This window comes from Eurytemora carolleeae, unplaced genomic scaffold (assembly GCF_000591075.1).
Source record: "Eurytemora carolleeae unplaced genomic scaffold, Eaff_2.0 scaffold927, whole genome shotgun sequence".
NCBI classification, from domain to species: Eukaryota; Metazoa; Arthropoda; class Copepoda; order Calanoida; family Temoridae; genus Eurytemora; species Eurytemora carolleeae.
The window spans coordinates 43,916-55,694 of record NW_019396873.1 but is presented as its reverse complement, the minus strand read 5'-3'; the positions used below and the strand labels follow the sequence as shown (position 1 = coordinate 55,694).

The 11,779-nt window shown below is 31.2% G+C and overlaps 1 protein-coding gene across 1 annotated transcript in view; it reads left to right on the top strand.

The window, feature by feature from the left end:
- Window positions 1–2,591: 2,591 nt before the first annotated feature.
- The window catches only part of LOC111709603 (aquaporin-9), a 10,652-nt gene continuing 1,464 nt past the window's right edge, over window positions 2,592–11,779 (top strand). Inside the window, exons 1-10 of the mRNA XM_023483340.1 lie at window positions 2,592–2,788; window positions 2,968–2,996; window positions 3,465–3,576; window positions 4,657–4,719; window positions 6,100–6,190; window positions 7,576–7,648; window positions 8,568–8,630; window positions 9,059–9,101; window positions 10,173–10,239; window positions 11,702–11,765. Coding sequence (XP_023339108.1) covers window positions 2,650–2,788; window positions 2,968–2,996; window positions 3,465–3,576; window positions 4,657–4,719; window positions 6,100–6,190; window positions 7,576–7,648; window positions 8,568–8,630; window positions 9,059–9,101; window positions 10,173–10,239; window positions 11,702–11,765 — 744 coding nt within the window. The 5' untranslated portion in view covers window positions 2,592–2,649. The remainder of the gene's footprint in view (window positions 2,789–2,967; window positions 2,997–3,464; window positions 3,577–4,656; window positions 4,720–6,099; window positions 6,191–7,575; window positions 7,649–8,567; window positions 8,631–9,058; window positions 9,102–10,172; window positions 10,240–11,701; window positions 11,766–11,779) is intronic.

Here is an 11,779-nt window from a genome sequence, read left to right as displayed (position 1 = left end):
TCAAGAATACTTCTCCGGAAATTCCTGAGAAATTCTTAGGACTTGGTCACCATGTTTACAGATTTTAAGGGGAATTGAATACGAGAATTAATTTTGGGAAATTCCCGGGAACTTCTCTGGAATTTCACCCCAAGAAATTCCTGAGAAATTCTCCTGATTACTTATCCGAAAATTCCTGAGAAATTCTTAGTACTTGGTCACCAGGTTTACAGATTTTTAGGGGAATTGAATAAGAGAATTAATTTTGAGAAATTCCAGGGAATTTCTCCTTGAATTTCACCCCAAGAAATTCCTGAGAAATTCTTAGGACTTGGTTACCAAGTTTACGGATTTTTAGGGGAATTAAATAAAAGAATAAGTTTCGAGAAATTCCTAAGAATTTTTCTGGAATTTTTTTCCAGAAATTCCTGAGAATTACTGAGAATTCCTGAGAATTTCTCTGGAATATTTCTCCAGAAATTCATGAGAAATTTTCAGGACTTCTTCACTTAATTTTCAGGTTCCGTTTTTCTCCAATAGGTGTCTCTGAAGTTCTCTTCTATTATGCACTGCCCTAACTAAATCTTTTTTTCTTTGCATCCTTTTTGATAAAAAATGATAATTTACTTTAGAACCATCTTTTTAAAAAATATTTTGTATAGTTTTTTTTTCATTTTTTTATTTTTTCTTGACAATTCAGTTGTCTGAATAAACAAAATACATGACAACTTCAGTAAGATCAAAAACGATTATAACATTCTGATTTAAGAAGATGGTTATACTTCTAAAAAGTTGGAGGGACAATATAGTTGTTAAGTTATTCACTACTATTGGGCCTAAGTCCTGGTTAGTGAATTTACTCAGGTATATGTTGAGAATATTTCAAGATATTCCTGAGGAACTCTTGAGAAAATCTTGGGAATAGTTCCCAGGAAATTCCCAGGAATTGGTTCTGAAGAACTTTTCTTTGGAAATTCCTAAATATTTCCACGAATTTTGTCAACATTTTCTCCGGTTTTTCTGCAGAATTGGTAATAAGAAATTTGCTGGAATTGGTTAGAAGAAATTCTTTGGATAGAGTTATGAGAATTTCCTCGGAATGGGTTACGAGAAATTCCTTGGAATAGCTGTCGACATTTTCACCGGAATTTCCTAAGAAAGATTCCTGGGAATTTCCGCGGATTTTCCGCAAAATTGTTACTTGGATTAATATAATATCAATATAAGTAAAATCAATATTTTCAATATTATCAATAAAAATCACTATAATTTATATTTTCATTTTCAATAGCAAAGTAAATATCAACATATTATCATTAATATCATTATAAGTATCAGAAAGTTTACCCATCTCATTATCAGTATCAAAAGTATCATCAATATCATTATAATTATCAATATCATAATCAAAAACACAATATTATCATTTCAATTATCATTGTATTATGAATATCAATAAATTTATCAATATTCTAAATATCAATATCATTATCAATATCATTTTTGAAAACATAAAATAACAATCTTATAATTAATAAATCTCTTTGTTTATTTATATATTCAAATATTTGTAAATATATATGTTAGCTAGATACCTGGTCAAACGTCTGAACCTAAATGGCTGATTTTTTAGGGAACCCTATTGGTCCCTGGGGGAGTATCATAGGCAAATTAATAAATTGTTTTTTTTTTTAAAAATCTCAATTTATTTTCAAGTGTTTCACTAAAATTCCAAGGGCAACGCCTGGCACTTCAGCTAGTATTTATAATTATCAATAATATTATTATTATTATCAGTATCATTATAATATTTTAACTTTAAAAATTTATTTTAATCAAGTTTTACATTATTTTTAAATTTCTATATGATATCAGATGGAAACATTTTGAGACTTATATATTTCTTGTTTTTCAATCTTTCTTCTTGATCGTCCATTCCTCGTCCTTCCTTAAATCATACTTTGGCTAATTTTGAAAAAAAAAATAATGAATTTTTGGGATGTCTCAGCAGTTTGCCAAATTGCAAGAGAAAGAACTATTTGTCTGAACCCTCTATCTTGGACCTGTTTTGAGAGGACCAAAGTCACTACTCTCTCCCCCTGTTATAAACATTTTCCAGCTTTATTTCGAGTAGGACATAGAGAGGAATGGAATGTCTGCCATCCTGTGTGTTTGTCTTAATTCGTTATCACTGAAAAAAAAGTGTAAAGCTCAAATGCCCTTCTAATTTTCCAGTTTAAAATTTCTTCTTCTTTCTTGTTTATCTTATTTTTAAACTGTTTTCGGTTTTAGCTTTCTATTCCACCTCCAGCTGGTCATGGCTCTGACATAAAATTACCAAATATTTTTTATCCAATTATGATACTTTTAATCAAAGATTTTATTTTTTTCCCTCTAAAAATCATAAAACCCTAAATAAGAAAAAATCGCACTGCACAAACAGTCCTGAATTCTGGATAACAAAATATTCTCAACGACTTTTCATGAAAATATACACCCCCCTCTGTTTTCCATAAGATCATTTAAATAACTTCATCAATGGTATAATCGTATAATCCTTATTAAGAGTATTAAAAAGAAAGTCTATAACATGTATTAAAAGATAATATTAAATGAATATTCTATTCTCTTCAGATACCCAAAGCAATCTGAGGACTGTTGGTATGAAAAATGGAGCTCAAGAAAAACAACAACACCAACATCAACAATATTGTTGTTGACAACTTACCTGTTCAAATAATCGAGAACAAAACAAAAATAACCTTCAAAGAACTTTTTAAACCAAAAGAATTTCTAGGAGAACTTTTAGGTTTGTGAAAAATAAATTTGAATTCTGTTGCCTAAAATTAATTTTTAACAAACAGTGAATTTCATTTTTACAATAGACGTTTATATCTAGGCTTTTGTCGAAAAATATTTGATGGCGATTGCTATTATTTTATTCTTATCTCTTGCGTCCATCAGATATAATATTAATTTTGTTTATAGGAACTTTTATTTTAACTGTGGTCACAAAGGTAAGTGAAAAAATTAAATTTTTTTTAAAAATGGAGAAAAGAATAAAAGTCAAATTTTAAAGGTTGCCTTGAACTCCTTGTTTGTAAAATTTAACTAAATTTATTTGTGAAAGTATATTTTTTTATTTTTTTTTTATTTTATGCATATTTATACATATAAGCATACACATATAGAACATAAAATGAGCTCGCAGAGTATTTTTGTGGATTTTTCTGTTAACACTGGTGGATTTCTAAATTTAAAAAGACAACATTTTTTCCAGACAAAATTTTTCAGTTTAGACCAGTCCTGTTTTCTCAACTCCATGGATCTAGGTTTGCATTGAAGCTTCAACCTTAGATTTAGCTAGGTTCAATTTATTTATATCAAAAACTCAAGAATCAACTTAGATTTTTTCTGGAAACCCTGTAGGTTGTCTGTAGACTATAAATACATTAAAGTATTTTCAAAAATATATTTTTTAATAGGGAGCTGTGATAAGTTTAGCTGTTGGTATATATCACGGTGAACTAACTACTTCCTCTGCACATTTACCTGGCTGTCTTGCCAGTGGGTTGGCAGTTATGATGGCTATTTTAGGTATCATTTGTATTCAATTACTTATCAATTATTTATTAGTTATTTATGAATTATTAATCAATTAACAATCAATAATCTATCAAATTATTAATCAATCACTAATTCAAAATTTATATAATGTTGGTTTTGGAAAAATATGTGTTCAACATTTGCAAAGACAAAAAATAAATTTTTTATAATTTTTCTAAAAATATTATATTATAATTTTTAAATTGATCAAAATTTTCAAACATGCTACAGCTTTAATAGAGAAAATTGTTAGAATTAAACACTTTTCAAACCAGAAAAAGGAAAACATCTCTCATAGAATTGATTTGTTGACTTAAAAAGTCGACTCTTGTCATCTTGAAAAATCTTGTCCAAAAGTGGTAAAAAATCTCATCTTAAAGTAAAGTTAGTCAACTTGTCCAAAAGTGGTAAATAATCTCGGCGCCCAGTAGAGTTAAAGTCAACTTGTCCAAAAGTGGTATAAAATCTCAACTTAATGTAAAGTTAAAGTCAACTTGTCCAAAAGTGGTATAAAATCTCGGCGCCCAGTAGAGTTAAAGTCAACTTGTCCAAAAGTGGTATAAATCTCAACTGAAAGTAGAGTTGAAGTCAACTTGTCCAAAAGTGGTATAAAATCTCAACTTAAAGTAAAGTTAAAGTCAACTTGTCCAAAAGTGGTATAAAATCTCAACTTAAAGTAAAGTTAAAGTCAACATGTCCAAAAGTGGTAAAAAATCTCGGCGCCCAGTAGAGTTAAAGTCAACTTGTCCAAAAGTGGTATAAAATCTCAACTTAAAGTAGAGTTGAAGTCAACTTGTCCAAAAGTGGTATAAAATCTCAACTTATATCGATCAGGGACATTAATAGATGTTTAACCCTAGGCATCGGGATTTGAATCTATGTATAGCCCCCCCCCCACCCCACCCTTCCTAAAAAAGCAGTTTTTAGAGCTGTAGCTTTAGTCGCAAAAAAGTTACATTTACCCTAAACAATTTCAAGCGTCAAAAAAAACTAAGGGTTGTCAAACGCCCCCCCCCCCCACCCCCCTTCAGCATATTCAGGGGTTTAGGGTTAACTTAATATTTGTTTCAGTGACCGGGGGGGCTAGTGGAGCTCAAACAAATCCAGCTGTATCAGTCACACTTTGGGCAGCAGGTTTAATAATATTATCAAGGGAAAATTTTAATTTAAATTTAGTGAAACACTGAATTTAAAAAAAAACTCATCAGTCAACTCTTACTAGAAATTTGGTGACATTTTTTGAAACAATGCTGAAATATTAATGTTTAAAGAATTAAATTTTTTACTTCCCCCAGAAGAGGGAGGGTACCCCTGGACGCAATGAGCCTCCGCTTTGCATACACAAGCCTCCCAGATTTGATAAGCATACCACCATGCAGTAAGAGCCTCTGCTATACAGTAATCGAGCCTCCGCTTTACAGAATATTTTCTTTAAAATTCTTGGTTTCAATGTGTAGAAAAGATTTTTTTGTTTTTTTTTCGACATAGGGGCATACATTGTTTGTCAAAGATCATAAGTATTAATCGATTATTATAAATAGTGGCTAATTATGACTAGTAAAGTTGTTTATAAAACTTGAAATATTTTTACGCAAAAAGGAAAGCATTTAGAGAAAAAATTCCTAAAGTAATTTGATTTGATATTTTATAATCTTTTATTTAAGTAATACCTCTTTTTGAAATTTATCAAATTAAGATTATCAAAAATTTGACAGTGACAAATAAACTGAATCTAAAAGAATCCCAAAAAAGGTAATTCTTAAATCAAAGATTAAAACAAATAAACCAAGTTCAATTCTGCAATGAATTTCCAAACAGCTTCCTGACTGCATAAGAAATGTTTTATTGCAAAACATAAATCTTATAAACTACTTTATGAGTGAATATAAGTTTCAAATAATGACAATCAATAAACATGACCTTAATCTAAAGTAAAATTCTTGTTAATAAAAATGAAAAGAGTTATAAGTAACCTTTGCTGTATAGTAGAGGCTCGTTTCCTGCATAGCTAAGTCTCTCACTGCATGGCGGAGGCTCGGTCTGCCTAGCAAATCTGGGAGGCACATGTCTGCGTGGCGGAGGTTCATGGGGTCTGGGGTTTCCTTCCCTTTCATGCATCGAAGAGTCTAATTATTCTTCTTAAAAACTCCCATTCTTGCAGGCATACATCACAGAAAACCTTACTTCATTACAACCGTTTTATTGAAGTAAAAACAAGTAAACAAGTATTGATTTTCTTATTGATTGCTTAAAAATTTAGAATTTAGAGTTTCCACTTTTGGTCACCAGGTGATACTAAAGTGGTGCTGGGTGGCGCATTATTAACGTGGCGCCTTTATACGCCTAATTATCGTTAAAGGGATTGAAAACTTTGCAACTTGAAGATGTAGGCATTCAATTTTTCAAACTGTGCCTAATTGATCTGAATAATTTGAATTTTTGTTTTGTTTGAAAACTATAGAGTTTGTGACAAGTGCTCAGTTTCTATATTAAAAAAAGTTTAGAATTAACTAGGTAAATTATCCTGGACAGATTTGCCCGCATATTTAGCTGGGCAATATATTGGAGCAGGACTAGGGGCTGGATTCATTCTTTTAAACTTCAGGTAGAGGTTTAAGTAAAGGTAGAGGTTCAAGTATAGGTAGAGGTTCAAGTATCAGTAGAGGTTCAAGTATAGGTAGAGGTTCAAGTAAAAGTAGAGGTTCAAGTAGATGTAGAGGTTCAAGTATAGGTAGAGGTTAAAGCATAGGTAGAGGTTCAAGTATAGGTAGAGGTTCAAGTATAGGTAGAGGTTCAAGTAAAGGTAGAGGTTCAAGTAAAAGTAGAGGTTCAAGTATAGGTAGAGGTTAAAGCATAGGTAGAGGTTAAAGTATCGGTGGATGTTCAAGTATAGGTAGTGGTTCAAGTATAGGTAGAGGTTCAGTATAGGTAGAGGAACAAGCATAGGTAGAGGTTCAAGTATCAGTAGAGGTTAAAGTATATGTAGAGGTTCAAGTATAGGTAGAGGTTCAAGTAAAGGCAGAGGTTCAAGTAAAAGTAGAAGTTCAAGTATATGTAGAGGTTCAAGTATAGGTAGAGGTTCAAGTAAAGGCAGAGGTTCAAGTAAAAGTAGAAGTTCAAGTATATGTAGAGGTTTAAGTATCGGTAGAGGTTCAAGTATAGGTACAGTGATAAACAGAAAACTCTGAAATAGGGAGACGACTTCTAGGATCAAGTTATAATTAAAAAGACCAATGAGCATGAGACATAGTAGTTGTGCGGTGTAAACAGTCCCATTTTACTTAATTAGTGATTTAATAAGTGTCTAGTAAAACTTTTTGCTTTGTAACAACATCAAATACACTTAAGTATTGTTATAATGTCGTCTTCCTATTCTATTGTTTTCTGGTTATTACTGTAGAGGTTGAAGTACAAGTAGAGGTTTAAGTATATATAGAGGTTCAAGTATAGGTAGAGGTTCAAGTATAGGTAGAGGTTTAAGTAAAGGTAGAGGTTCAATTTAAAGATTGTTTTTAAGATCCTTTGACTGTTTCGAGAGTTTAAAACTAATTTGATGTTTTTTGCTTTCCTTTGTAAATTTTCGTGTTAAAATAGAACAATATTTAGTATTATCAACGATTATTATGAGGAGCTTATTCAACTAATAGTGTACAAATGAAAGGTGATATTTGTACTCAATTATATATTTGGTGTACCTGTCCCGTTTTGTCTTACAGAGACTTCCCTTTTTACTGTTAGACATGTCAGTCCGGCACTTCAAATCAACTAAAGTTTACAGTGTAGGGATCAATTTCAAGAAATGCATTGAAGAAGTCAAAAGTATAGATGAACAAATGTTGAACAATTTGAAGTTGCTATTATGTATTTAAGAACCATATTAGCTTTCATATTACTCTCAAAATGGCAAACTCTTTGAATTTGACCGCGCTCTGGACAGATCAGCTTTTTTCTTACTGTATTAATTCTGCGATTATGCCGCAAATATTCTAGGGAGAGTATAGATGGCGTTGGTCCTGAATGTATCACAAGCTTTCCTGATCTAGCCATAACACCCTTCCATCTGGTGAGAAACTTTGGCATTAAAATTCGTCCAATGCAATATGCTCTCTTTTGGTATGCAGATTTGGAAAATTCTTTATTATGTCATAAACTCTAAACTCTCAATTTTTGACAACTTTAAATTTTCTGACTTTTGATTGATACATAATTGATGCTATTTAGTCAGAACTACTTGCGTTTGAACCATTGAACATTCTGTGATAATTTGAATAATTCAAATGATCAAACAAATATTTTAAATGATCCAAAAATAGTTCAAACGAGCAAAAACAAGTTTAAATGGGCAAAAAAATAGTTCAAATGATCCAAAAAATATTTCATTAAAAAAAAATAGTTCAAACAAGCCATAAAATAGTTCAATTGAGCAAAAATATTGTTTAAATGAGTAAAAAAGAACACTCGAGCATCTCATATTTAACACATGGCTAAAGATGGATATGTGGCTGCAGCGCCCGGCCTCTAGCATGACCCTTTATATACTATAAATTTTGTTGAAAATTGCTGAAATATTTGTTGCTCATTTGAACTATTTTTTTGCTCATATGAACTACTTTTTTGCTAATTTGAACTATCTTTTAGCTCAATTGAACTATTAAATGCTTCATTCGAACTATTAAATTCTTCATATAATCTATTAAATGCTTCATTTGAACTATTTGATTTAAACTAATTTTTGGTCATTTGGATTATTTTTATGTCCATGGTGAAATATTTTTTTATTATCTAAACTATTTTGTTATGACTGCTTCACCTATCAGTAGTTAGAACGATCAATAGTTTAAACGGCAGTAGTTCAAATGTGGATCCATCATAAATAACATTAACAACAGTAAAAATAATTTCCAAGTGCTCAATTAGAATAAACGTTTTTGGGATTTCAGCCACTGACCGTTGAGTTTTTTGACGAAATTTTGCTTTGAAAGGTTTTCGATCAATTTCTGGCAACTTTCCTTCTTCTATCAATTGTTCTATCAGTCGATGATCAGGTATTGCATTTTCTATAAATTGGTTTGGCCTGTATCAATCCAAATTTTGTCAAAACAGCCCACAGTTAACCCAATAATGCCCAATATTTTTGTGGTACCTCACTCGATCTGAAAAAATGTTTATGGCTGATAGGAATTCCTAAAATTTGAATTATATTATTTTTAAAAAATCAACAAAGGAAAACTAAAAAAAATCGAATATTTTTTAGTATTTAAATTAATATTTGGATGTACGGGTGTTATTTCTATGTAGATATACATTTGATGTATGCAACAGAATTTAGAACAAATATATATTTCTAAATTGTACAAATGTTACAGGCAAAATGTCAGTTAAAATTAATAAAGAAAGAGGGGAGCTAAAAGCATGAAAAATCCTGGCAATATGAATTACTCTTTTTGTTAGAATTTTCGAAATACGTTTTAAGGAGCATTCGCCCCCTGGACTTCTTGTGGGCCTCTCTGTTGCAGGTTTTTATATTTGGATTATGTGACGGGAAATGTAATAAAACCAACAGCTAAGTTTGTTTAGAAAACGGAACGTATTGCTAAATATGATTTTTATAATATTTCATGGCTGACCTGTTTTGGTTTGGTCTTTTTGCTTATTTTGGTGTTATTTTGCTAATTTGTATTCGGATTTATTATTGCAATTGCTAATTTGTATGTAATGTAAGATATTGATAATCTGTATGTATTAATAATCTGTGTATACTTAAGATCTGAATGTATCTAATCTCTATTTATTGCTAACCTATATCTATCGCTAATATTTATGTATTATTATAATATCTTATTGCTAATCTCAATTTGTATTGCTAATCTATAATGTTTATCTATATATGTTTTCATGTCTATGTATTGCTAAAATTTTTGTATTGTTAATGTCTATATATCTAAGTATTGCTTATGTTTATGTATAGCCAATGCCTATGTATTCCTAATATATATGTATTGCTAATTCCTATGCATAACGAATGTCTAAACATTGCTAATGCCTATTTATTGTAAATATTTATGTTAGTATTGCTAATGTCTAATTATTGTTAATATCTTTGCATTACTAATGCCGATATATTGCTAATATATTTGCAATTCTAATGCCTATGTATTGATTCTATGCATTGTCAATGCCTATGTTTAGCTAATCGTTGTGTATTGCTTATGTCTATGTATTGCTAATATCTATGTTTTGCTAATATCTTTGCTTTGCTAATATCTATGTTTTGCTAATGACTATATATTGCTAATGCTTACGTATTGCTAATGTATATGTATGCTAATGCCTATGTATGGCTAATATCTTTGCATTGCTATTGCTGATGTATTGTTAACGCCTATGTATTGCTAATGTCTATGTAATGCTAATATCTATGTATTGCCGATGTATATTTATTGTTCAAATTTATGCATTGCTGATGTATATGTATTGCTAATATCTATGTACTGCTAATGTTTTGTATTGCTAATATTTATGCATTGATAATGCCTATGGATTGCTAATCTATGTGTATTGCTAATGCTAACTAATTATGAATACAGGAATTGGTTTAGCACTTGGCAGGAATGCCGGGGCTAGTATGAATCCTGCTCTAGATTTTATGCCCAGGTTAGTTGGCCCGCTAGTCAAATATCAGGTTTGCAGGATTTATTAAAATGTACAAAAAGCATTTTACTTGACCAAGCATTAGTTATCTCACATTGAGAACTAAATAAATTGTGTACATCCAAGAACAATGTGTCGCAATGACTTGGACTTTTTCTTTTCCTTACTAACAAACTTGTACATTTTAAAAATAGTTTTTAGCTTTAGTTTTCAATGAGTTATTTGCAAAATTCCCAAAGATTATTGAGTGAAAGCTTGAAACCTTTATATTTGTTTGAAATCAAATGTTTGCATTTTTGCATAAATGGCAAATATTTCAGTTTGATACAGATAAATACGAAACCAAAGTTTTAACTGTGAAGGACTTTTAAAGAACAATTCTATTAAAGGATTTAAAGCATTTATTTTGAATTTCTGCTAATGATTCACGATTCGAATAAAGCCTTCCAAAAATATGTTTGAATCCAGACAATAATACCTGTCTCTGTTTGAAGAGTGGCATGTATGATTCACAACACGCAGTGACGTTTAAACTTTTCTCTGATTAAGAATCTTCAAAAATACTGGTTGAGAAGGTGTGGTAACAGTACGCCCAATCACGTTTCACCCAATCACATTTTACCCAAAACGTTTCTCCCAATAACGTTTTTCCCAATTCACGTTTCATCCAATACTACGTTTACCCAAATTACGATTCACCCAACTCATGTTTCGCCCTAATTACACCTACTTAATTGAGTTTCACCCAAATTTTTTTAATTCCTCTAACATACATTGCACATGAATGTATTGCCAAATTTCCGATAATAACTCATAAACTCCTGGACCGATTTGCCTCAAATTTGAATTGGGGAAATCAGGAGAATCTTGGGAATCTTCTTAATTTGGTTTAAAAATTCTAGTCTGAGTGGGTCGACTCATATATACAAACAAAGCTGGGTTCCCGAGCTAGTCAAATATATTAATGCATATTGTTTGGAATCCGCAACTTTTGTGCTCGAAATCTGCAAACCTCATTTTAGCTCAGCATGGCGGCACAGTTACATGTCGCAAATTACATAAATGTTGAATTCGGAGGATAGCTTGGCCAAGCTACAAGATATGGTTACAGTCAGACGTGCCGACCCAAACTGATCTAGAACTGAACGTAGGTCAGCCGGGATGGCAAATCTTTAAAGGATGAGACTTAAATGACGACCCGGAAATAACTGAATAATACCCCCTCCCCTCAACCACCTTCAAACTTTACACCTCCTGGACGACCGTCTCTTGGTTAACCATTAATCCTCCTAAAAATCAGTATATATCTCATAAAAATAGAAATGTATAATTGTAATATCATGTTTTCGTAGCAAAAATATGAAATAATAATAATGATTTATAAAGTCGTCTTTGAATTCTCATCCTGTGATTGTTACCCTGTAATTTACTCGAGTTTGACCGATCCTTTTCAGAAGTATTTTAGACTAGTTGCTGCAATTTGGGACAGCGTTGACAAGATGGAATTAGATAGTGATCCCTTTACTCCTGCTCTAGATTTTAT